This window comes from Zootoca vivipara, chromosome 5, assembly GCF_965207765.1.
Source record: "Zootoca vivipara chromosome 5, rZooViv2.hap1.1, whole genome shotgun sequence".
NCBI lineage: Eukaryota > Metazoa > Chordata > Lepidosauria > Squamata > Lacertidae > Zootoca > Zootoca vivipara.
Genome location: NC_142588.1, coordinates 27,146,212 through 27,173,322, shown reverse-complemented (window position 1 = coordinate 27,173,322; position 27,111 = coordinate 27,146,212). Strand labels below are relative to the sequence as shown.

Below are 27,111 nucleotides of genomic sequence, written 5' to 3'. Positions count from 1 at the left end.
CAAGAGCGCAATGCATATCAGCACACGGATTATGACAAATTTGGGTTGACCTTAGGCTGCATACATATCATGAGTTGGATTCAACTATTCCAATTCCATTGGCAGAATACAGCACAAGGACACCAGCTAGTGCAGCATGGGGCTTCCCCCTGCCCTGCCCTGCCCTGCCCCAAATCAGCTCTAGGGGTCAGGAGAACCCCAGAGGTGCTTGCAGTGGGGAGGAGGGAATTGTCCCACGGAAACCATCAGAAGAACACAACACTGAGCCAGCATGGTGTAGTGGTTAAAAGCGGTTGACTTGTAATCTGGTGAACCGGGTTTCCTTCCCGCTCCTCCACATGCAGCCGCTAGGTGACCTTGGGCTAGTCACACTTCTCTGAAGTCTCTCAGCCTCACTCACCTCACAGAGTGTTTGTGGTGGGAGAAGAAGGGAAAGGAGATTGCTAGCCACTTTGAGACTCTTTGGGTTGTGATAAAGCAGAATATCAAATCCAAACCTCCTCTTCTTCTTCGCCATATATTTGAAGCACATGAAATCCATTAAACTAGTTTAGTCCTTGCCAGTACCCTGAACCAACTATAGTTCCCAGGATTCAGGTGTTTGTGTGCTTTGCATGTATGGTGTGTACGCAACCTAGGTTAGTTGCACTTCGTCCCCACTGAAATCAGCGGGACTTCAATTTAAGATGACCTCTTTCTATACGGCTGGTTCAGGATCTAAATCAAGGCAGACCATTGCTTTACCTTGCCCAGCCTGCTCTGTCTGACAGCAGCTACCGTATGTGGCCACTGACCCAAAGGTGCATGCAAGGGAATGTACCTAGACACTTATACAGGCAACACATGCGCTTTCCCCCCTGAGCTGTATGGTGCAGCTAAATAAGGGTTTGAGGCATAATTCCCTGGGTACTCGAACACCCACAAAATTCCCCATGAAGAGGCTGGGCACCCACAAATTTCAATGCCAGGGCCATCCACATTTCACAGCCCTGGGCACCCACAGTCGCAGGGCCAAGCTGGCACTCCAAGGACAGAACCACACTTTACGTTAAAAGTGTGGCCCTGGTTGAAGCCCCCAACAAACACTTCCCCAGTCTGCACTTGTCCAGCTTACCCCTGTCCTGACACAAAGGCGTTGCACATTTGTCTGTGCCCTACAGTATGCAGTGGCTGATGCAGGCAAAAAGGGCAGGGTAGAAATATACAATACATGACACAGGTAATTGGGTAAGTTAGCATGTATATTAAGAGCAGGGTGGTTGCCGTTTATGGCGGTGGAAATGTCTTTAATGCAACATGCAGTTCTGGCCCGTTTCCCTGGTGAAAGAAAGGAAGTGGAGCAAGGCCAGCTCACTGAGCAGCTGGTGCCATTTAGAAATCCTATGTTAAACTGGCATTTCCATATCCACTCAAAAAAGAAAGGGGAAAACCTAATATGGTTTTCATAGCTGTTTCGGTTTTGTTTTGTTTTTAGACACTGTGTTTAAGGGGCTAGCTGGTTGGTATTCTGCAATTGCAATTGCAATGCAGCATCTGGAACCCTAAGAATGTCACCTTCCATTTAGAAGAGAAGCAAGTTTGTAGCCCATAATACAGGAGCGTGTGTTGGAGCTAGGCTGGAGCACAGGAGTGGAGGCAAGTGGTTTTGAATGTGTCCGAGGACAGAAGCCTGCAGAAAAGCTTATTCATCTAAAACAATTAAATAGGGAGGACAGCTAAGCAGACTTGTTTATTTCTTTTGTAGCCACTGTCGTGTTTTTTCTGGTCAAGTGGCAACCGCATTACTCAGTGGCAGGTAAAATGTTCTCTGTGCTTGTTCAGAGCCCTTCATTTTTGTTATTCGTTCACACTGCATGTTTCTTGGGTGAATCCTGTGATCAGATTAACCCTTGCATTGAAGGACATGGATGTTGGAGGTTGGCAGGGAGTGCATACATTGCTGTCACATAGACTTACCACAGGGGTGCTGACCTCCAAAGTCCGATGACAGTGGTCCAAAGCCCCGCACTTCAGTGCTGTTGGAAAATCCCGACACCATGTTTCTGGGCCCTCTGCACACTCTTTCTCCCAAGACAGGGGACCTGCAGCAGCTGCACAAAAGAACAGAAAGGTTAGCTTCCAGCTACATGGCGAAAAATGCTCTTTGACGGATTCTACCTTCTATTTAAGCCATCTCAATTTGATATTGAAAGGTAAGTAAGCTGAGTTTAGGACCTGCCCACTAGCTCGGCCACTCAGAGGAAACAGCCTTGGAGAAATACTGCTACCAGAAATGCGCATCTGTAAAATGGGAACAACAGTGGCATCAAGCATGATAAAGTCTGAAAAGCACAGAAGTTCTGTAAACACGGTTATCTATATCAGGCATAGGCAACATTGGCTCTCCAGATGTTTTGGAACTACACCTCCCATGATCCCTGACCACTGGCCCTGTTAGCTAGGGATCATGGGAGTTGTAGTTCCAAAACATCTGGAAAGCCAAGGTTGCCTATGCCTGATCTATATAACCTTATGATCATCAAAACCACACACACACAAAAACCAGAAATATATTTTGATTTTTTTTCAGTGTTTTGGCCCTACGTCCACAAGTTTATTTGTATGCTTCCATCTCAGCTCGGTCACTAGAAAAACTGCATTTCCTTTTCATAGAAAACCATGGTTTTCTTATCACTGCTTAACAAAAATGGACAGTCCTGCCGTTGAAGCCATCGTATCCTCTACGTGCCAGGAATAAACAATTTCAATATTTAATGCGTAATTGTAGCACATAAAAAACCATGCTAAGAGCAGCCTGTTGGGTCAGGATTAGCCCAGCATCATGTTCTCACAGTGGTCAATGCCTATGGAAAGGCTGCCAGCAGAACCAGAGCACAGGAGACCTCTGTCCTCCATTAGTTTCCAGAAAACGGTATTCAGAAGCACTGCTGCCTCCAAGTGTGGAGATAGAAAACAGCCAACAAGGCTAGCAGCTGTTGGTAGCCTAGTAGTCTTCTAATGAATGCCGTATCCTCCTCATAGCTGACAACAATCACACCAGATTGTTCACAGTGTGGTAAATGTGGCCATCTTGTTGCAATCGCTTTAGGTCACTTGGGACATGTCTGTGCAAAACTATAGCCTTATTACGATACTACAGCCTGACCCCATGATCAGTGCTCAATTTGCAGGACAGGAATCGTAGTCTGACAAAATCTGTTGCCCATGCCAGTTCTAAATGCAGTATAGCCAAGTTGGTGATCACAAAAGAGAGGGGAACCGGGACTATTCTGCCCACCCCAAGTAATTCGACCCAAGCCAGCCCTGGGGAACTGAAAGTGGACCAACACAGTGTGTGTACTTTGAACAGAAACTCTGGTGAGCCCAGATGTCTCTATTTATATAGTATTTGCATTACATTGCAGAACTGAAAGCAGAAATATTCTAGCTATCCCTGCAACAGAGGTTTGCTCTGCAGACATTAGCAAGTGATAATGCATTTTTTCAGAACGCCTGCTCCCATACCAGCCATCTTAGACCCTCAGGGTGGGTGGGTGGGGGAGCTCTTTGACCCACTGAACAGTGACACAGGAGAAGCCCCCCTCCCTTGTCGCCGAGCCCCTGGAGACACAGGTGGCCACAACTCAGATCGGCTTCTGTTAGCCAACAAAAATGTCTTCCCCCTTGAGGGAAATTACTTCACCCTCTCCAATGTTTTTAAGGTTCCCCTGCCCCCTGCATTTTGACTGCATTTTGTTAACCATTAGTCCAGGTATTTCACTCTATTGTTCTTTTATGTTGAACATAATTTTTGGTGTTGGGAACTGCCCTGAGATCACTATGAGCAATGAAGTGCAGTGTGGAGATTTTGCAAATATAAAGGAACAAATGGTTAGCTCCACGGTCGTGAAAAGCTTCAGCCGCCGCTGATTTCTGCAAATCAGGCCAGGGTTAAAGGCACAGAAGGGGGCCTTTGTGGTTAGTTGGCAACCAGGTTTAGGAAACATAATTCACAAACTGCTGCAAAGTCTCAGCTACATCTAGGAAATTATTTTGTTCTTTTCATGATCGCCATGGTAGGCCACTACCGTTAGCATCTTAGTATATGTCCAGTAGGGTATGAAACAACGCATTTTGGGGTTCATTTTTCATAACACTGTCCTGTAGGTTTTGTCCTTGTCTTTAAAAAAGCACCCTCCCAAACTTTGTCATACTAGTTCTTTTCTACTGTGATCTAAAGTTCTGAGATGTTATAACATTCAGTATTTCACTAAAAGCTTTTGTGTTTTACCATGTGCAGAATATCCCCTTAACTCAGCCGTCCCTAACCCCATGGTCCTCCAGCTGTTTTGATCTACAATTCCCATGAGCTGGGGATTGCCTGGGACTGTTGGAAGTTGGAGATCAGAACAGTTGGAGGGAAGCAAATTGGCAAAGGCTCAGGCCGCCTTAAGATCTTAAAATTTAAAATCTTGTTAAGGTTCTTCCTTCGACACCTCAAATGAGTTTTCCTTCCTACTATTCCTGGCTCATATCAAACCCCACAATTACCACCATAGTCACATTATTCTGTTTGGTGTTGGGAGGAATGGGAATCACTGTTTGCTGTTTATTAGCTTCTGTGTGCTGCTTCGTACAATGAATGTGGCTGAGACTTTTAACCCAGTAATTTCACATCTTCAAAGAAGTTCATGGGATTACTTCTCCTTATGCTGTGGGTATGCTTTAGATGTAGGGTGGATAGCTTTTCAGGCGGCTCTTGCAGCTGAGCCTTTAATAGCAATTTGGATGTGCTTGCGTTAGCTTGGTGTTCTTCCCATTTAGATGACCAACGTATGCACATAAAGAGGATCTGCTTGCATTGCCCTGACAGCCAGATCTGCACATTGCACAGAGCTGATGTGCTGTTCATGCAGCAGTTCTGTACAGAAAATCAGATGAGCATCTAGAGACATCAACGGCAAGGACAGACAAGGTCATAACCACAGCTTCCCCACTGTCAGCACCACCACGCTAAACATTGATAATCTGAATAGGGCTACTTTTTTATCTCCATGCTACTGGTTTCTACAAATCAAGTTGTTCCTAATTTTTTTCCTCCCTGGACAGCCAGTATCTATTTTCTGGATGCTGCATCTCACACACACACAAAAATCTACTCCTACCACCATGGTAGTAATTTTTTTATCCACATCAGTTTTCATCTGCCTGTAGTGATCATTGTTCAAAGTTAGGGTTGGGCATTATTTAGCTGTTAATCCACATTTTCCCCACTCGAATTAGGCAGAGTAATCCACACCTGTACACATTAGAATTTTTATGCAATTTTGTCTTTCCTGCTCATACCAATGAGTGTTCCCTTTTGTGTTTATCCCTGGGCCTTCTAATTTGTTGATTCAATTATGCCAAATAGCACAGATAGCTGCATACACACCCACCCCTTGTTTATATTCTTTATTTTTTTTAATCTCAGCTCTAGAAATGTGTAAAAGCACACATTCAGGCAACTGTGAATTTTGAGCAGCTACTGAATTATGGTGCTGGAGGAGACTCTTGAGAGTCCCATGGACTGCTAGAAGATCAAACCTATCAATTCTTAAGGAACCTATCAATTCTTAAGGAAATCAGCCCTGAGTGCTCCCTGGAAGGACAGATCGTGAAGCTGAGGCTCCAATACTTTGGCCACCTCATGAGAAGAGAAGAATCCTTGGAAAAGACCCTGATGTTGGGAAAGATTGAGGGCACTAGGAGAAGGGGACGACAGAGGACAAGATGGTTGGACAGTGTTCTCGAAGCTACGAACATGAGTTTGACCAAACTACGGGAGGCAGTGCAAGACAGGAGTGCCTGGCGTGCTATGGTCCATGGGGTCACGAAGAGTCGGACACGACTAAACGACTAAACAACAACAACAACAACAACTGGGAGACTGAAAAAGTGATCAAAGCAATTGTAAACTCTGAGAGCACACTTTTTGGATGCTACCCAATATATCTGGTATTGAAATCTTTAACATGGTTTTCTTGTGCAGTGTTTGAGGGAAACATCATTTAAGACTACGCAGATTAAATGGAAATGCAAAGAGCGGTGAACACACAGCAAGCCCATAGCCATTGGACTCGCATTAATTCCAGTCAGCACTGCTATATGGGTCAAGGATGATGGGATGTCCTCCTTGCCTTTGTCCAGCTGCAAGAGAGGGATGTGGAGAAACCTGCTCAGAGTTCTTCTGTGGATTTCAGCATTCTTTCAAGTAGCCCATTAACACTTTCCTTCTGCCACCCGGTCCGGAAATTTAAACTCCTTTATGCTTCCCCTTCTGCTAATCTGTCTTGGATCTCCAATTACTTTAAGGAAAGCCCCCGGAAGCCCATGCATGCTTCCCTCATATGCAAATATTCCTCTCTCCCATGTTCTTTGCCAGTTTGAACACGCACACTTCCCCTGGTGTTTGCATACATGCATCAGACAGTTTTCCTTCTGTTTCCAATACACACGACTATACTTTAAGGTTACCAGACATCCTGGTTTCCCAGGGACAGTCCCTGGATTTACAAATCAGTCCCCATACAAAATCCATTGAAGATGAAAAGTGTCCCCGGATTCATTGAAAAAAAAAATCTGGTAACCTTACTCTACTCTCCCATCCTATTACTGTTTGTCCTCAGATGGCACTGACAACCTTGCATGTAAAAACCACACACTGGTGCTGCCCCTCCTGTGCTGTTTTGCACATTTCTTTCATCATGCACCTTCTCAAGCAGAAGAGTATGCTGTTAGCCTATATTTGTCTTGCACTATCTCACTTTTTCTAGTATGCCGGGTGTATCTAGGGGTTGACCACCCCACCCTGCCAAGGGTACAGGCCCAGGGAAACAAAACAAAAATAAGGCACCTCTTCACTCTGGCTCAGAGTGGCTAGGAGGGAAAGCAGCAAGGGGAGGGATGGACGGAGGGAAGCCGATAGACAGAGGAGGAGCAGAGCAGACCCCGATGACCACAAAGGAAGTCACAGGTGGAGCACAAAAGGAGATGAAGAGCAAACGTTTTGAGCTTCTGGTCCACAGTCTCTCCCAGCTTTGGAGGTGGTTCACGCACAAATCATTATGTATTTCACAACAATCTATGCATCCTTCGCTTTGACTCTAGTGGGGAACAAACCCCTATTGAAATGACCTTGTTGTAAGATCTGGACACACACCCCTCCATGCCGACTGAAGGTGTAAATATGTAAATAAACCCTATTTCTTAAATCCATGACAATCTCTACCACAGGCACAGGCAAACTCGGCCCTCCAGATGTTTTGGGACTACAACTCCCACCATCCCTAGCTAACAGGACCAGTGGTCAGGGATGATGGGAATTGTAGTCTCAAAACATGTGGAGGGCTGAGTTTGCCTATGCCTGCTCTACCGCATCTTCAATTCTCCAAAGGAGCACAGAGCCTGGGCAAGTGCCTGGAAGCGCCCTGGAATCTTGCTATGGCTTGGGAGAGAGTGGGGGTGGCACCCAACTGCTGTAACAATATTAATGGCTGAAACACAGTGAAGTCGTTCTGCCCCGCTGTGTTTTAGGTTGTATTTCCATGTCTCCACCTGATGTGTTTTATCTGTTTCACTACCATACGCCTGCAACAGTCCAACTCCCAGTCATGAAGCTGCCATCTGAGCATGTGCAACAGTTGTCTTAAATGTTCGCACCTCAGCCTGACTAAGAAGTGAGTGTGACTTAACGTTTTCTAATTGGGTGGAAGATGGTTGGAGGGAAGATGCATCAAACAGCAACATTTCTCAAGAAACCACAGGATAGAAATTGATCCCTGCCAATGTTGTGTGTAAATGGGCTTGGGGGGGGGGGACAGCAGTGGAGCCACAGTGAACGGTAATGTGGACACACCAGAACCTGTCACACCAGAACCTACCCCCATTCTCCACTAAGCTGCACATACAAACACACACCCTTCCCAAGACTTGATCATGTTTTGGACTACAATTCCCATCTTCCCTGACCACTGGTCCTGTTAGCTAGGGATCATGGGAGTTGTAGGCCAAAACATCTGGAGGGCCGCCGTTTGGGGATGCCTGGTCTAAACTCTTGGGGCGAGGATAGAGGGGGATAAGACAATGGGGGAGAATTTGGCAGAGAATAGTAGGGGGTGAATGTAGTTCACTGCAGGGATTGTGACATGACTGTTGTGTCGACAACAGACTGCAATAATTGCTTTCTGGGACCTTGAACAATAATAGATGCTAGTTAGCAAATGGGCAGAGGCTTGCACAACCTACGCAAAAGGGTGGCCAGGTTTATTGGTTGTTTTGCATACAAGGAAATAGTCTCAAGCATTAAAATATACTTTTAGGGATGATAAGAGTATTCAGAGGGCTGAGAGGTCCCTTTCCATCTCCTTTGCAGCACATCAGCATTAAAGACAATGACTGGGTGGGTCAAGGCAGCAATTGCAAGGCAGAATTAGGAGTGATCTCATCTTTGGGAGAAGTACCAGCATGATATGAGCCACAAAATGATGCAAGGAGGTTCCTTTTTTGGCTCCCTTGGGAGGAAGAGCAAGATTTATTTATTTTTAAAGGAATAATAACGCAACTCTGTTGCTTGGCAGAACATTTATGTGGGGCAAGCAAACAAACTATAGTCAAGAAGTGCCCAGGTTCATCTGTAACGTCATAGTTATGGTCAGAAAGGCAGTAACAAACCATGGCTAAGATACTGGACAGGGTACACACATATAACACTAATAAACCATGGTTTATAATTACATACAAAGCCAGGGCAATGAAATAGTTCCAACCCCAATGCCCTCTGCCTGCCTCATCTGAACAACAGGCTCCCGTGCTTCCACATGTACTTCAGCAACTGGCACTTTCAATTCCCCTTTATTTCAAAAGCAATTTGCCATCTAGCATGGGAACGAGGGGCTACTGCTTGAGAAACATAAGCTATGCAGTTATTTGGATCCCAGCCTGTGCTCCAGGGCACAGCCACATATGCAGATGACACAACCTTGATGGCAGAAAGTGAAGGGGAATTAAAGAACCTTTTAATGAGGGTGAAAGAGGAGAGCACAAAATATGGTCTGAAGCTCAACATCAAAAAAACTAAGATCATGGCCACTGGTCCCATCACCTCCTGGCAAATAGAAGGGGAAGAAATGGAGGCAGTGAGAGATTTTACTTTCTTGGGCTCCATGATCACTGCAGATGGTGAAGCAGTCACAAAATTAAAAGACGCCTGCTTTTTGGGAGAAAAGTAATGACAAAGCTAAACAGCATCTTAAAAAGTAGAGACATCACCTTGCCAACAAAGGTCCGTTTAGTTATAGCTATGGTTTTCCCAGTAGTGATGTATGGAAGTGAGAGCTGGACCATGAAGAAGACTGATCGCCAAAGAATTGATGCTTTTGAATTATGGTGCTGGAGGAGACTCTTGAGAGTCCCATGGACTGCAAGAAGATCAAACCTATCCATTCTTAAGGAAATCAGCCCTGAGTGCTCACTGGAAGGACAGATCGTGAAGCTGAGGCTCCAATACTTTGGCTACCTCGTGAGAAGAGAAGACTCCCTGGAAAAGACCCTGATGTTGGGAAAGATGAAGGGCACTAGGAGAAGGGGACAACAGAGGACGAGATGGTTGGACAGTGTTCTCGAAGCCAACATGAGTCTGACCAAACTGCGGAAGGCAGTGGAAGACAGGAGTGCCTGGCGTGCTCTGGTCTATGAGGTCACGAAGAGTCAGACATGACTAAACAACAACTGTAAATAGAGTAAGGCTGACTGGAGGAGAGATCATGATCAAGCTTTCTTTAGCGCCTCAGCCCTTGCTTTTTTCCCCGCAGGACCAATTGCAGCCATCAGCAGTCGTTAACAGCCATCTACAGGTTTACCACTCCCATCAGCCCATCACCCAGTCTCCCCCACCCACCCCCACCCTCTGTATATACATAGGGTTTGACGCTTCTGTTTCAAGAGTATCTGAGGAAGTGTGCATGCACACGAAAGCTCATACCAAAATAAAAACTTAGTTGGTCTTTAAGGTGCTATTGAAGGAATTTTTGATTTTTTTTATTTTTGCTTCGATTCAGACCAACACAGCTACCTACCTGTAACTGGAGGAGAGATTGTTCTTTTCTTTTAGAAAGTATTAAATACAAAGCTGTAATATACAGTGCATGGCTACATAAAACTGAAATTTAGATTTAACCTAAAATACAAATATTAATAAGCATTATTAAGGAGAGTAACAGTGTAATCTTATGCATACCTACTCAGAAGTTGTCTTGCTGAGTTGCAGCAATTTACCTGGGAGTAAGCCCTGGGGGGCTTCCTTCTGAGCAGACATACACAGAGAGGATCTCAAAACAAATAATAATAAATACTACAACTATAGAATGTAATACAAAAAGTTCCCACAGCCATTTATTAGCTTAAGCTATTCACTCTGGGAAATTATGAAACCTAAATATAAATTAGAGAAGAAAAAGCGAACAGCAAAAGGAGGTGCATCATGAAAACAGAAGAGAAATTATCTCAACTGGTCATACCATATAAAATGAACAATAAATATCAATATCTAAAGTCTGATCCTTCTCCACATTTTTATAAAAGGAAGCCGTAAACCATGGAAAGTTTCCTTATGTCTCCTCCCTTCTAGCAGCTGAGGAAGCTAACACTGCAAAACAACTAAAAATGCAGAATGGAGGGCGAACAGTCCAGGATAAACCCACCACTAATGCACTATAAAGTGTCAAGAACATGCTGCAGAATACGCTCACACAAAACCATCAGTCTGGCAGGGCCTGTCATCTCCAGGACATTAGTACGATTTAAAAAAAAAAAAAGGCTTCCAATACACCTTATTTCAAGACGCTGAGATGCCCACTTCCACAGTCCTTCAATAAGTACTTTTTGGATTACCCTCAACACTTCTGGAGATGCCTTTGAAAATTGAAATTTCACTTACTTCCAAACATAGGTTTTTTACCGGGTTTTAGCCAGAGGAAGTAGACTGGATTATGACACTCCAATTATATGTTATAATAACTTTTAATAATAGTTTTAATATTTATATGCAGCCTATCCGACTGGGTTGCTCCAGCCACACTGGGTGGCATTCAACAAAATATTTAAAACATTAAAAACCTCCCTTTACAGAGCTGCCTTCAGATGTCTTCTAAAAGTCAGAGAGATGTTTATTTCCTTGACATCTGATAGGAGGGTATTCCACAGGGTGGGTGCCACTACCAAGAAGGCCCTCTGCCTGGTTCCCTGTAACTTCACTTCTCACAGTGAGGGAACCGCCAGAAGGCCCTCGGAGCTGGATCTCAGTGTCCAGGCTGAATGATGTTTTCCAGTGCAGTGCAAAGATTTGATTTTGTTCCATAAGGTAAATAATTTGGGGACACAAGGCACCTCACTTCCTCAAGAGGCTTTGCTTAGGGCTCCCCGTTATCAAGCACATGGAAGGGTCTATGTCATGGGTGTCAAACACAAGGCCCGGGGGCCTAATCCGGCCCGCCAGACCTCGTCATGTGGCCCGCGTAGCCGCGGCCGACAATAACCACTGACAGTAGTTCTGGAGCCTGCGATTGGCCGAGGGTCAAAACCGGGGGCGGGGGTGCAGGCGGAGGCCGGGGCGCTGGAGCCGCGCTGACGGCCTTGGCCAGGGAATTTCAATTTCGAATGAGGCTGAGGGAGGCGGTGGCACAGCGGCCAGACGAGGAAGTGAGATGCAGGAGGAGGAGGAGGAAGCCCGCCGAGGAGGTAGGAAAGCCCTACAGGCGGCGCCGGCAAGGTTGGTGCTGGGACGGAGCAGTGCTGGATTTTTTTTTGGCGGACTTTGCTGTTGTCTCCGAGAGCGAGTGAGGCGGCACTGGGGAGCCGCCGCCCACCGCTTCCCTTCCTCTCCTCGGCTGCATCCGGGAGGTGGGCGAGCGAGCGGGCGAAAGGGACGCGGAGTGAGCCTGAGGGGGAAGTAGGCGAAGCGCAACAGTCGCTCTCTTGATGGAGCTGGGTTTCTCTTCCTTCTTCCCCCGTTTTCTCCTCATAGACACTCGGGAGGGTGCCTGGCTTTTGCTCTGCCCCCCACCCCCGAGCCGCCCTTTGGCTTCTCAGTTCCGGTGGAGCTGCTCCCCGGGGGGCGGCCAGGAGGGAGGCGGCGGCGACGGCACGGGTTCCTGCTTTTCCCGCTCTGCCGCCGCCTCCTCTCAGCCCCTCGTGATGTAGGGCTCCAGATGGAGTCGCCTCGTGGTTTGAGTAGGTGGGAGGGGAATTTTTTTTGGGGGGGGAGGTTTTCAAGCCTCCTCTGCCTGCAGTCCCGGTAGGGAGAGGCGGCGGTGAAGACAACAGCGCGGGTAGGGGGAAGAGCAGCTCTGAGGCGAAGATGCACGTCCGCTGGGGCTGCCGCCGCCTTCCTTCTCGGGAAATCCGCTGCCCTCCCTCAGCGCGAGGGGAAGGGACTCTGGCGCTGAGGAGGGAGGATGCAAAAGCAAAGCAGGGAGTTGGCGCTGCACCGCATGTTCCTGCCCCTCTCCAAAGCATGGGGTGGGTTGCAGCGTGTGGCATCCTGCCTAGCGGGGTTTGTGTGTGCGCAGGGCGGGAGAGGGAAGCCCTCTTTCCATCTGCAGGTTTTTAATCCCAGCAGTGGCTTTCTCCTTCCTGCCGAAGGTTTAGTTGAGCCCCCCCCCAGAAGCCGTCGATCCCCACCTTTTGTTCAAATTTCCCTCGTTTACATCCCCTCCCACACACGCGCCATGACGCAGGAATGTGATCCGCGTGGGGGCGGGAATGAGCTTACATTATTACAAAAAACAGTAATAATTGAATGCAGTGACAATAATTTATGATAATAAAGAGTGGACACATAGTCCTACAGACACAACCGGCCCTTTGAGGGTGACCAAACTGCTGATGCGGCCCCCGATGAATTTGAGTTTGACACCCCTGGTCTATGTTATAAATCAAGCACTGCTAGGAGTTTGCTTTTTGTTTTCCAGTGTTCCTATCAATAATTTTTAAAAAATGGTGTGGCACGAGCAAATTTTTATTCTGCAAGTGTGGCCCAGGGAAAAAAGTTTGAGAATCACTGCTATATGCTAAAAGCAAATTCATTCTATGAACTATGGTCAACATGCAGCCAGAACAGCATAGGAGAGAGCTATCATTCAGCAACTTTGTGGAAAGCCCTAGATTTTCAGCACACACAAAATGAGGGATGGGGGTGGTAGAGATTCCAGTTAGCCCAGTGAGGATTGAGCTAGAGGGGGAACAGAATAGCATGTCCTGAAAAAGGGCTGATGGGAATCTTGAGCAGGATCACGCCACACTGCAACATTTTGTTGCTGGTCCTGCTTGCCTTCTTTAACAATATTCTGTAAGTTGGATGCAGAATTTGTCATCATTTAGTGATTGCAGGAAGAACAGGTGCTGGCAGGTCTAGCAGGTGCAATCTACATATCAGATGTGGCGATACAGGAAGAACTCCCGCAGAACTATGACAGGAGGGCAGGAATCAGCAGAGTTAATGGCCTCTGCGAGACGCACTTGTGTAAGCGCAGAGCACTGAAATGTGCCAGGCAGAAGCTATTACAAAAGACAAACAGGTTTAGCAATAAAACCTTTGTTTGCCGTCCTAGATTCATGTCTACACCCAGAGCATTTGCTAACCTACTATAGCTGCTCATACGGATCCCTCCCCACCAAATATTCCCTGTTTCGGAACTAGCAACTTGAATAAATGATTCAGATAAGAGTTTCCTCACAGTATTGATCATCTCCCATCTCCTACTCAGGGAAAAGTGTGGGCAGGACCAGATCATACCATACTATCAACATAGAAGGATAAAGGTTGTCAGGCAGATGGTGATAAGGTGAAAATGAGCCTCTCCCCTGGCCCTTATTCAACGAGAATGTCTTTTTCACATAAATAGTATTGTGCTGGTGTCAAGTTTTTTAAGTCATGCAATTTTACACAATCCCAGAGGGGTAACTACACTCATTAAAAACCATCAGAGTGACCAGTGTCTTTAAAATATACCTCTTATATAGCAAAGGCTTGTATACACCAAAACCCACATTATAAAACCACTTGCCTATCAGCTGGCATTGCTCTGCTGGAGAGGTGAGGAGGCAGGACTCTATTCTGTGTTGGCTACAGCAGGGTTGAGCAGGAGCGAAATCCTGCTGTTTTGCAGTGCACATCAGTTTGAAAGCCGTTTTACAAGCAGCCCAGAGCTACTCTTTGAACCTTCAGTTTTCTGTAAACTCTACACAGTGAAGCAGACTAAAGGCTGGGCTAAGTGAGAGATGGATCAGCGCCACACATGAAAATCAGGTCCTATCAACAGGATAAACTTTTTACGATTGATACAACTGGGCTTGGACTCCGTCGGAACTGGGAGTGACTAGATCCCAGCAGGAAGCCATTGTCCCTTTCAGAGTTGTTCCTGTGCACTGTTCCCCTTGTCTCAGCAGTTGGGAGTCAGTCACACCCACTCCCAACTGGATCATTCAGTCTTTTTTTTGCTGGGTTAGCTTTTTAATTTATGCTCTGCATAGCAAAGTGACACACCTGTCTCTGAAGAAGAGGGAAGGAAGGCTCCTTGAAGCAGCAACAAGGAAGGGTTTTTTGTTTTTTTAAAACTAATACAGGCAAGCTGTATTTGAAGGAATGCAAGTGTAACATGTCACTTTGTTTATCACAGACACACTGGAAACTAAGATAGTTGTGTGTGATAACAGAAGGGTTTTTAACTGACCAACAGGCACGAGTGACCCGTTTTCCAGCTCCGCATTTAAGAACTAAAGTCAGGTCAATTAGATTATAGCATCGGCATTCATTTATCCCTGCATAGTGTATGTTTGGAGAATCCATAATTTGCTAGATTAAAAGGCAACTAGCCTGCTCCACACACCCTTTCTCATTTTTAAAAACTGCCCAGCTGTACCATTGTGAGCGGGGGGGGTCACACACCCCCAAACAAGACACTCCCCCCGCCCGCCCATTGCTGGGGCCAATCGCCATTACACATGCTAGTATTTTTCTTTCAGCTTTAGAGTGAATTGGGAAAAGTTTAATCCACTTGCACTGTTTTATGTTTACATGTTTGATGACAGTTTATAAGTGACAGTTTTCCTGCTAAGTACCTGCATGTCATAACCATTTGAATTAAAATTGCCATATTGAAATCAAATCTGATTTAAAAAAAAATTTATTTGGTGTGCGTTGGAAGAGGGGTAGTCTTATACGGCGAATATATCCCAAACTCTATATTTTAACTGCAAAAGCTGGGGGTTGTCTTATATGCCCAGTTGTCTTATACGCCGGAAAATACAGCACTTTGTCTCTCCTGTGCCACCCCCCGCCAAATTCTTTTTTTCTTCCTCATGGTGCTGCCATATGGTTTTTTGCATTATATTTCTCTTTGTAGAGATGCCAGAGCTTGTGGAACTGTACGAACACTATTCAAGACAAGATTTAAAAAATCCTCTTAGCCTGCACTCAGCCACACCTCCCTCTCTATGCAAAAGGCTTTTAAAGCTTATCTACATAAAAGGAGGAGGTTCCAATTAGTGTTCTCATTATATAAGTTCCAATGCATTTTAAAACATTCTTCTTCAGGGTGGGAATAGTCGACTAAAGAATATGTTTTCTTCTTCCCAAGTTAAAAACATGGTTGAAATGCACTCGCGTTTATTCTGTTTGCACTTAGTTAATATTATAGATAATTTCAGGTGTCCTCCTTGTTTGGTTCTACTCTCGCCAGCCATGGTATTACAGCAGAGGTAAGAGTGAACTAATGTGGAGATGGTATGTGGAGATGGTTAGAAGATTATAAGCTACAAGGCCCAGGTTCAGACCCCCACTCTCAGGCACGAAGATCACAGGCAGGGCTATTTTTCTAGAATAAGAAGTACCGTAACTCGCCATGAACGCATCCCTTGTTCTTTTAAAATGGCAATAGCGCCCACCTGAGAGGTGCTGGAACTGAGTTCCAGCTGAAAAAAAGCCCTGACGACAGGGGACGTAGGGTTAGTCAGCAGCTCTCTGCCTGACCTGCCTCACAGGTAAGAACCAGAGGAAGGGAGGAAGCTCTTTGAAGAAAATGCCAATAAAAATTCTCCACAGCAGCAGGAGATGTTTGGGGAGATCATTGAGCTGGAGCAAAGTGCCATACTGTTAACCGTGCGAGGTGGGTTTACAGCCTACCAATGGACTGAGCTCACTGAAAACACAGCTGTAGAATTTCAGCATTCATACACCTTGATGATCAAAATGACTTTACAGCAAGTTCAAGTGGCTAATGCTGCAATTTCAGCAATCAGCATACATATAAATTTCAAGTGCAAATGAGTCAGATAACCTACAAGCAAGCCAGCCTCCCCCCCTGACAAGTCATTAGCACCTGGCTTTCTCAGCTGTTGTTGAGCCACAGAGTAAGCTTCCTGCCTAAAGGCACTTCTGATCTTATCAGTATGGAAAATAAGCAAAGACTGGGAAAGAGCACTGGAGTGGGAGGGAAGAGCATTTTCAGATGCGGAGGACAGACAAGGGGAGAAAAATTATAGGACTAGGCTGCTCTCCTTTACCTACTTAGAGGAGAGTGCCTTTTTTACCTTTACTTACAGGAGGAGGAGAGTAGGCATCATTGAACACAATGGAACCTCCGAGTAGAAATGTTTAGGATTGCCCTATAACCCACCCACAAGTCACAGCTAGCACCTTTAAAACCACAACACTCATCTAGCTGGACAGACTCACAAACATATTTCCCAACCTTAGCTCAATTGCATTACTAATCATGAGTCAAAAGGCAGTGTTCAGTGTCAGCAGAACTGCATGTAAAAGCGAAACACAGTGGCCCATTTTACAGATTTATTCTAAGCAGCAAAATTGTCAGCAAATGAAAATGTCAGAAGCATATTGAGCTATGCAAATTGGAGTAGTAGTCCTATTCCAACTATTCCTTGGAAGACTGAACTGTTTACTCATTTCTCAGAATTTATATGCCACTTGATTGTAATAAAACCTGAGAGTGGTTTACAAATACTACTACAAGCACTGTAAATATGAGATAGCTAGATCTTGGAGAACATGGATAATAATTGTAATAATTGTTGGGGGTTTTTTGGCATAGGTTGAGGTTTTCTGTGCACTAGGCCAAGTCATTGCCTACAGGTACATTCCTTCATTCCATGCAGCAGCAGCAACATACATGGAACCCTGCCATTATGGGTTAGTGTTTATAGTTAACTGCTGGTCAATGTCTTGTTCCAAAAGGCCACAACAAAACTGGCACAGCAGCATTGTAGTGGTGGTGGATGCGTTTTTTTTAGTTTTTTTTAGCTTTTTTTAAGGCCAGGGTGCTCTAGAACATGGCAGAACCCTCTGGTAGAACTCCCCCCCACCCCAATTTATTTTGATCCAGCAAAACATCATTTACAGAATGGCTTGAATCTGTGCAGAACAGGGAGTCTAGCCACAAATTTCTACTCATCGGAGCTTCCAGGGTAACAGCAGCTATCTAGCAAAGTCACAATAATGTTAGATGAACAGTTGTATGGTCCACAACCCTTGACAAGCATCAGGATCAGATGTTGCCCATAAAACCCAGCATCGAAAGAGTACCCACTTTAATTTTTGTATTGAAGAAAATGATAATATTGGCAGCTGTTACAGCTGTGAAGGCAAGCTATAGCCAGAGGAGGACTCAATGGAGGGTTCCCACATGTCTTAGTACATACCTTGGTGTATGCCCCCCCCCCCACAACAGAAGAGTAAATCATATTGGGACAGCATATAAACACATACTCAGCTATGAGACAGGGCCTACAGCCGCAGAGGTAAATGTTGGCACTTTTACCTAGCTATGGAGCCGGCTTTTCAGATGAGTTATAAACACAGAAAGAACTAGGAAAATAGGACCTGCAACAGAAGCAAATGTCATTGGACAACAAAAACCCAGCACTTACATTTCTTTGCATCCACAGAATGATTGCCATACTACTATAACAAGAGTTTCAGCACTCTTGCTTCCTGTATACATCGAAAACCATTTCATCCCACTGTCAGTTATATACGTTTCATGTTGTTTGACATTGACCGCAAGCTTTTTCCTTCATAAATTGTTACTGTCCCAACCAAAATAGGCATGGGAGTAATGGGGCTGCACACTCTTTCCATCCCTTCTGCAGTCCAGATAGTCCCCAGCCCCCCAGGCCTGCCAATTTGTGGAAGAAAAAGCTTAAACACAAAGGCCAATAGCAGGGAAAAAACATCAAGCGTTGTTTGGGCCCATAGTTCCTAAAAATAAAGAACCATGAGAGTTAAATGTTAAAAGACTGGTCTCCAACTCAGAGTACCCCACACCTGTACAAAAATAGTTTTTCTTGCTCAGTGAAGTGCAGGGGAGGAAAGGAAGAGAACCAAATAGGACAGCTAAAGCTATTTCAAACTGGTTTACATTGTGATATAGATCTATCTCACCCAAGGAACAGCCACAGAGGAAGCACTATGACTGAAATAAGAGTTCAGTGACCTAAAACGAAGTTTCATCCTCATTTTAGTCATTTGCCATGTATGCGTGACTTCGTTCTTAGTGTAATATATGGCAGGATAAACAGGAAGAAAGCTTTACCTTCCCTCTTTGCATTGCTCCCAAAATTATACTGAATGAGATAATAAACATTCCTCACCAATAAGTACCTTCAGTAATATGTAATATTTAGTCTTATACAATGGATGCTGTTCAATATGTATTTTTTTTTTAAAGGGAGGAAAGCAGCTGGCGGCTATTGAGCCCTAGGGAGCAGCTTTGGGCAATCCATCCCATGATTAAATTCCTTTTCCAAGTTTAAACAGCTCTTCTAGTCTACTTTAGCTGGAGAAAGCATTGCCAGTGAGCAACCATTAAATCATGGGGATTTTATGCTATAGTTTTCCTTCACAGTCCAGAGAGGGACATTTTCCATTTGAATCTGTGTATTCATTGTAGACACCCAACAAGTTGGGCTCTTCATCTGATTTTTAAAATTTTTTTAAGGGTGCCTATTGCAATTAAGGAAATAGACTTAAAGATGCTGACTTAAAGGTGCCTGGCTATGCAAGACACAAACAAGATCTGCTAGTGATCAAAAGACAGGACTTTATCCGTTTTCTCATCCTTGACTCCTGGTCTCTGCTTTTCAAGTTCATGCCTGCCACCTGCTTCCTTTGATTTTTAACACCTCCATACTTTTCCAGTCTCACTCAACTAAATGGCACAAATCAGATAGGCTATATGCTGCATGTTATAACTTGCACAATGCACAGCATCTACTTCACTTTCACACAGAATCAACTATCTACTGATACCTACTTCATAGCACTGATATACAAGACATTGGGTACGTGTCAAGAATCAATGGTGTTTTCCAGTAGCCAAAGGCAGGGTAGTCCACCTTGGGTAGTCTGATGTTACTACAGAACTCTCCTTGGCTGTCTTTTCCAAGTGATGCCTTCCCGACTACAGTTCTATTTAGAACCAGAACAAAACCACCACTGGGCAGGAGAAGCTCTACATGGCCATGTGGCAATTTCTCTATGTAGGACATCAGCCAGTTGCCACAACAGTCACACTGTTATCAGGCAACATAAGACAACAAAAATAAACTTTTAGATTGTTCAGTTGCATCTACGGTACTTTAGAGACAAGTTTGCCAGCTTCTTTGCATCCTTGAAATTGCACCAAATGCTTAGACCCAATGCTTCCTCAACCAGTTCTCTCCAGATGTCTTGGACCACAATTCCCATCAGTGCCACCACTCACATGGCTGATGGTCACATATGATGGAAGTTGGAAGTCCAATGCCATCTGGAGGAAACATGTTGAAGAAGCCTGACTGAGACCGACAAGAGGGCTTAATTTGAGTCAAGGATCAGCTTAACTCTTATTGTCTAACATCAGTGTTGAACCTTAAGGTATTTTACATATTATGTATTGCCAGGGTAGAAGGCTGCTGTCAATGCCAGACAGCAGAAAATGCACATTCAACTTGGCCTTAAGAGAACTCAGTTCTGCTGGAGTGGGCACCACAAGTATGATTTAGCCTGAGATTTCCCCTCTATAAAGGCAGAAGAACCAAGAGCCCATTAGCACAGCCCTGCCCTCACTGTAGCTGCCCAGTAAATCGTATTCAGTGGTATATTGCTTTGGAACCTGGAAACACCATTATGGCTAGTAGCCATGGATACAACCTGCGCTCCATGAATTTGTTTATCCCACTTTCATTCCATCTTAAGCCAATAGGCATTATTACATACTGAGACAGCAAATTCCATGCATTATGTATGATGGAGTTCTCAATCAGCATGATTTATGCTGCCAAGCTTTCTTACTAGTAAGAAATTTTGTTGAACAGAACCATTTGCAAGAGAACAGCCTAAAGTCAGCTTCTTAATGGGTTTTCTTGCTCCTTTTACTGCATTACACTTAACTACTTTTAGGATTTGAACTCTTCTACTCCTCCGCAGGCCTCAGCTAGTTTGGACTGCCTCCCATCTGGCTTCTGTTAGGTAGTATCTTCCTTACCTCCCACAGCATTGCTTGCATTTGTGAAATTTAAAAGCATCACGAAACCTAACAAATAATGCAACTGTAAAGATGCTAGATGTTACAGACAGAAAAGCTTTAGCCAGGTGAGTTCCAAAATGCTCATCGCTGCATTTGACTCACAGCTCTAGAAGAAAACTTTGTGAATGAGCCTGTGCCCTTGTGTAACAGACCTAAATATAACCCTCCCCCTACTATCACAAAGCTTTACCTCTCCACTAGTAGGTCTCATATAGCCTTTGATAACTGAAAACTGATGATAGATAAAACATGGATCCTTGGTTCCAAAGCATGTGCTACCTTTGAAACCTTACCCATTTATCAACCAAAGAATTATATGGGGACCAAAATGAAATATACCGGTATTTTCAGATGAGATATCTCAAGTCAGTTTGGGTGGGGAGGTGGAGTGATAAACCAGCACTTCTTAAACATGCGGTTTTTGAAACAAGGGGCTTTCAGAGTCTGGCTTTTCATCAGTGTCCACAGTATTAAGTTTTCTGATGAAAGTTCCACACACCATTACTTTTAAGTGGTACTGTCAGTGCTTTCAGAACACTTGATTACATAAGTTTCAGCCTTCATCTTTTAATCTCACCTGGTTTGGTATTGTGTTTGACTGGTGCTAAGCTCCTGGGGGCAGGGATGAGTCTCATCCAGCTTGCGAGTAATGTGGCTGGCTATGGTGCAATGATGTGGGAGTCGGGGCGTTCCCTGGATAGTTCGGAGTATCCTAGGAATGGCTGTGCTACACACACTTTTCCAGCAAGCCTTCCTCAGGGCAAGTCAGGCATGAAAAACTACTCTGTACAATGCTCTGCCTACGCACCATAGAAGAGGGTGGCAGCAGCGAAGCAGCATGGGAAAGGGATTTAACAGCTCTTGCATGTGGATTTTTTTCACAGCCAGATTAAAGCTGAACCACCATGTTGTCATGAGAGGGAACCTTCTCATCTGGCTGCCACTGAAGGCATGGTAACCATAGAATATGTTTGTCTAGACCAGGAATGGGGAACGTGTGGGTCTCCACCAATGTTGCTGTTCTACAACTCTACATCACCTCCAACCATTAGGCCATGCTGGTGGCAGGACCTAGAGTCCAGCAACATCTGTAGGGCCACTGGTTCTACACTTATGGGGTAGCCCCATCTGGCCAATCTTCTCTTTGCATTCTAGATCTAGGTCATTTTTCAAACATTCAGAGGGAGCAGGTCTGGTAGTTTGTCTCGGTGTACTCTGGTTGTAGCTGCTCTTTTAAGAGAGCTAAAAAAATTAGCTGTCCCAAGGGTGATTTGCCATGCTGGATTTTACTATTAAGAGACACTCCTAATCATACTGGACCTGCCCAAGGCCAGCCTACACCTTCACAGCAACCTATTTGTATGGTGACTGCATTTTCTCAAAACACGGGGTGGACAGACATTTATGTGCATTGAGTAAAGGTAAAGGTAAAGGGACCCCTGACCATTAGGTCCAGTCGTGACAGACTCTGGGGTTGCGCGCTCATCTCACATTATTGGCCGAGGGAGCCAGCGTATAGCTTCCAGGTCATGTGGCCAGCATGACAAAGCCTCTTCTGGAAAACCAGAGCAGCACATGGAAACGCCGTTTACCTTCCCGCTGTAGCGGTTCCTATTTATCTACTTGCATTTTGGCGTGCTTTCGAACTGCTAGGTTGGCAGGAGCTGGGACCAAGCAACGGGAGCTCACCCCGACACAGGGATTCGAACCGCCGACCTTCTGGTCAGCAAGCCCTAGGCTCTGTGATTTAACCACAGCGCCACCTGGGACCCAGGTGCATTGAGTAGTCTTAGCCTAATCAGGGCTCCCAGAGAAATCTACATGGCTGTGAGAGGACTGCTCAGAGTCTGCTGCAGGAAACAACCACCAAACACCAATGTACTTATGACAAATGCCTTCCAACAAGGGATCAAGTTGCCTTTATTCATAGACCAGGCATGGCCAACAGGTAGATCATGATCTACTGGTGGATCACTGGACGTCTGTGGTAGATCACTGGCTCCCCCCATAGAAGCATTGTCTGGTAAGCACTGTTCAATCAGGCTACAGCAGATGGGGAGAGTGAAAGCAAAGACTGAAAATCCAGCAACCTTTGTCTCCTCTCCTAGGAGTTTTCATTCTAGATTAGTTGGTCTTTAACAAGTGCCAGGGTTTGGTTTTTTCCTGCTTCCTCCAAATGTGTTTCCTTTTGTGCTGTGTCTTTTAGATAGCAAACATAAGAACAGGGCTGGTCTTTGTAAGGTGCCCTGGGAGCCTATTCAGCTGGAGTAAAAGGTTGGAAATAAATTGCATGGGTGGGATTCCATTGGGTAAGGGCCTGCAATAGGAACCAATAGGAACTCTCACTACTGCCCTCTCACCCAAGCAAGTCCTGCCTTCAAGTGAAGGGCACTTCAGAGGGTACCTTTCAATTTTGAAATCGGGATTAGCAAGAACAGACATGCTAGCAAGCAGATATGTTCCCCATATTAAAAAACCTATCTGCCTTAAAGTAAAGTGTGTGCAACCTGCTCTGCTGCAATAAAGCAATCCCTCTTTCAACTGCCAAGAAAAAGGAAATTGTGGTCTGCTGAAGAACAACAGATAGAGGACAAATGCGGCTTCACAATAAGAATAGAAGCAAGGTTGTTCTGAGGCAAGTTACAGATCATCTACACATGCAATAGCACAATACGTAGTTTTCTGTGGGTTTTCATACATCAGGCTGATTGGTACTGATTATTCCTTTCCTTGGATATTAAAAGCCTCAGCCCAGAAGCTTGGTATACTAGCTCAATCTAAGGCACTGCACACTATGGAATGGAATCACCCCTTTTATACATCCAATCCATCAAATCTTTGGAGAAGAGAAAACCAAGGGAATTCTATAGTGCAGCTACCTCAGAACCTTCTGCTAAGGTCTAACTATGTAAGCAAGCAAAGCACAAGTTTACGGAGATAGAAGTAACCAAGTTATCCAGCACTCTTGATCAGAGACACATTTTGAGCAATACACATACGTTCTACAAAGCCTTCTCCACTCAAATGGTCAAATAAGTTGTTTCTCCAAGGAAGGAAAACTTACAGCACTCTGGGAGTTGGGACTAGGTTGCCCTTAGGGTCCTCTTCCAACTCTACAATTCTTTTCCTTTCTTTTCCCATTACCTTTATTTATACATCAGCACAAGTTGGGTGCCACACTCTCCCCCCTTGTGTTCAGATATACAAACTATGCCCTGCTTGTCTCCCCACTAAACAGAAAATGTTCTTACCTTGGTAGGCAGCCAAATAGAGTGTTATCAGCAGCACCCACCCTTTCCATAAGCCCTCCATGTTCTTCAGTGTTACTGAATCCTTCTGGTGAAGAGAGAAGATGCCTCCTGCCTGCAATGAGCAATCTTGGGAAAGGCAGCAGGATGGAGAGAAATTAACACCCACACACTAGAAGTTTCACAAGTACCATTTGCCACACCCAGCCTCAGGTTAATGCAATTAATGCTCATGATCTGTAAGAGCCAGAGCACTCCCAGGTGAGAGGCTCCTCCCAGTTTCTGTGTAATAGCCTAATCTCTGCCAGCTGACAAGATGTGGCTTCCTGCTGTAGCAAAAAGTTGCAAGGCCAGGAAGGAGGCTGTGTGCTTACAGTGGAACCTCGGTTTATGAACACCTCGGTTTATGAATTTTCAGTTTATGAACACCGTGGACCCATCTGGAACGGATTAATTCATTTTCCATTACTTTCAATGGGAAAGTTCGCTTCAGTTTATGAACGCTTCAGTTTATGAACAGACTTCCGGAACCAATTACACCCATGCTTCAGTTTATGAACGCTTCAGTTTAAGTACTCCGCGGACCCGTCTGGAACGGATTAATCCACTTTCCATTACTTTCAATGGGAAAGTTCGCTTCAGTTTATGAACGCTTCAGTTTAAGTACTCTGTGGACCGTCTGGAACGGATTAATCCACTTTCCATTACTTTCAATGGAAAAGTTCGCTTCAGTTTATGAATGCTTCAGTTTATGAACAGACTTCTGGAACCAATTGTGTTCATAAACCGAGGTACCACTGTATATGAATCTATGTCCCAAGCACCTAAGCTGTGCAATGTTGTGAGTCTGCCAAAGATCTCTTTTAAATCAAAATACATTCTTACAAGAGAATCTAAAGACAAAGAAGCCTTTCTTCTTCTTCAGAAGGTCGGCGGTTCGAATTTGGACTACAATTCCCATCTTCCCCAACCACTGGTCCCGTTAGCTAGTGATCATGGGAGTTGTAGGGAAAAACATCTGGAGGGCCTCAGTTTGGGGATGCCTGCTATAGACTAATACGGGAAAAGGGGGTAGCAGTCAGGTGGGCTTGTTTTTTGCTCGTAAACTCTTTTTGGCTCCATAGCAAACACTCCCCCCCCCAAGCCACAATATAGGCATCAATGGATCAAAGTTTCTTCGGAAGCAGGAAAGGCTTCTACATTGCATTACGGTCTACCAACTTGCTCCCAATTGAGAGCTGGGAGGGTACATTCTTCTCTGTACAGGATACTAGACAGGATATACTGTACAGGATACTAGACAGGATATATTGTATTTTTCTAACTTTTTCTTCCTTCTCTCTTATTTAATTACAATTTTCTGTTTAGTCTCTTATCAATGAATTGTGAAATCTTTAAAAACAATTATACATTTATTTATTTATTTAGGCAACCCCAGAAACCTCCAGCCAAAGTTTACCACAGTACATTTAGGAGCACACTACTAAGTTGCCTTTAATCAGGACCTTATTCTTGACCTCACCAAGTTCAAAGTTACATTTCTTTAAAAAGACACACAGGTGACTTATTTAGTTAAGACTTTTATTTTGAATTACAGAAGCTTTAATGGAAAAAGTGGTTTATTAAAGCATTTTCTTGTTTCCTCCCAGTTTATACCTAGAAGGTAAAAAGGTTTATGCCACTAGAACGAAAATATGTAGTATGTTAGAACACACGAAACGATGAAAGATCCCAGTTCTGAGAGACTTCTTGTCCATTACAGAATCACCTTCTATGAGATCCACACATTTTAGAAATCCAAGCCAAAATAAAAAAAAATTGTGTCTACTTCCAACTGCACTATGCAGCCCTGCATTAAAATCTGACAACCTCCAAGGAAGAAAGGTCATTACTTACTAAGAGGCAGCAAATATTCACCCTATATCAGTGCATGAGATCATTAAGCAAATGCCAGCATCAACATCTGCAGTAAGATTAAAACAAAATACAACAACTGTTTTGAATTGTATATTCATTTTCAAGTAGCAAGAACTTGGAGCCAAAGAGCAGACATAAACATCTGTTGCATAAAAATCAAGACAATGCCCTCAATACATCCAGGATGTATAAAATAAAGCTGCATGAAAACAGTCAACAGCTTACTCTGAACAATTAGTTTGCTGCCATTAAAATTAGTTTGCTCTCCATTCTAAACCAATTGTTTTACTGAACAGTTTCAAAGATCTTGTGCACCTAAATTTAACATGCTACAACTAAAAAACCTTGAAGAGACTGACTTTTAAAATTTCCATTTACCATCCTCTACCTTGAATAAATTGTTTAGAAAACTATGCATTCTAGAGTTGTGGGGCACTAAGTGTAATGGATAGTCCTCACCCCTCCACCAAGTACTGTTCTTCAGCTTTCAAGTTGACCTGCTTGGATGAAACTTGGAAAAATATATTGAAGCTACAAACAAACTAGAAAATGGCACCGCCCGCAATCTAGGCCTTGGATTACCATCACTGGCTTCATGAGCCATTCCTATCCACACATACCAGGGTGTCCTCAACCAAATGTCATTATGCATACTATTATCACATGACATTTTGTGGCTAAATATTCTGAACTTAGCGCTATCACTATCTAGGAGAATGTCTAGTCATGCAAATAGCTGCAGTGTGCAAGATAACAGCAGCACTGCAGAATGATAGATGGCAACACTAAAAAAATGCTCTGCTTTTCCAAAACCCAAATGAAAAAATACGACCTTTTCCAAACCACACTATCAATACCACTTTGTCAAGGTTCCTCTGAATTTTACATTCAGACACTCTTACAAAAAACAGAGCGGCAAGTCTGTCCTTATCTAGGGAACTAGTTTCATGCATTGCAATTGTCAGTCAAAGCACACATGGTACACAGCTTGATTTTCCAGTCTTGTGGCAACTTTTTAGTTTTATATTCCCCCCCCCCAAGCTGTCAAAGTAGTTTTATTTTGAAAATGTGTTGCACCTATCCTGAACATCTGGTGTGTAAAGCTGGGATACACATCGTAGCAACTGGTATTGCCTGCTGCATAGGCTCCGAATTCAACTCTCAGTATTAACTACATGGGCTATCTATCAGCCACCTACTTAATGAGAACACAACTCTGGCAACACACTAATGAATTCCACAATGGTCTCAAGACTTAGAACCATAGCTGCACAAAAGTCATGGGCATATTCACATTCCATCTTTGGACTATTTCTGTGGAAGGAAATGTATTCCTGTGTGGGTTA

General features: G+C 44.4%; 1 protein-coding gene across 2 annotated transcripts in view; it reads right to left on the bottom strand.

Annotated features, from left to right (window-relative positions):
- Positions 1–25,188, bottom strand: part of LOC118096175 (prosaposin) — a 33,482-nt gene extending 8,294 nt beyond the window's left edge. For both annotated transcript variants that reach the window (XM_088669583.1, XM_088669584.1), the window contains exons 1-2: positions 23,852–25,188; positions 1,957–2,090 (exon numbers count right to left, since the gene is read on the bottom strand). In XM_088669583.1, coding sequence (XP_088525709.1) covers positions 1,957–2,090; positions 23,852–23,912 — 195 coding nt within the window. In that variant the 5' untranslated portion in view covers positions 23,913–25,188. The remainder of the gene's footprint in view (positions 1–1,956; positions 2,091–23,851) is intronic.
- Positions 25,189–27,111: the final 1,923 nt, after the last annotated feature.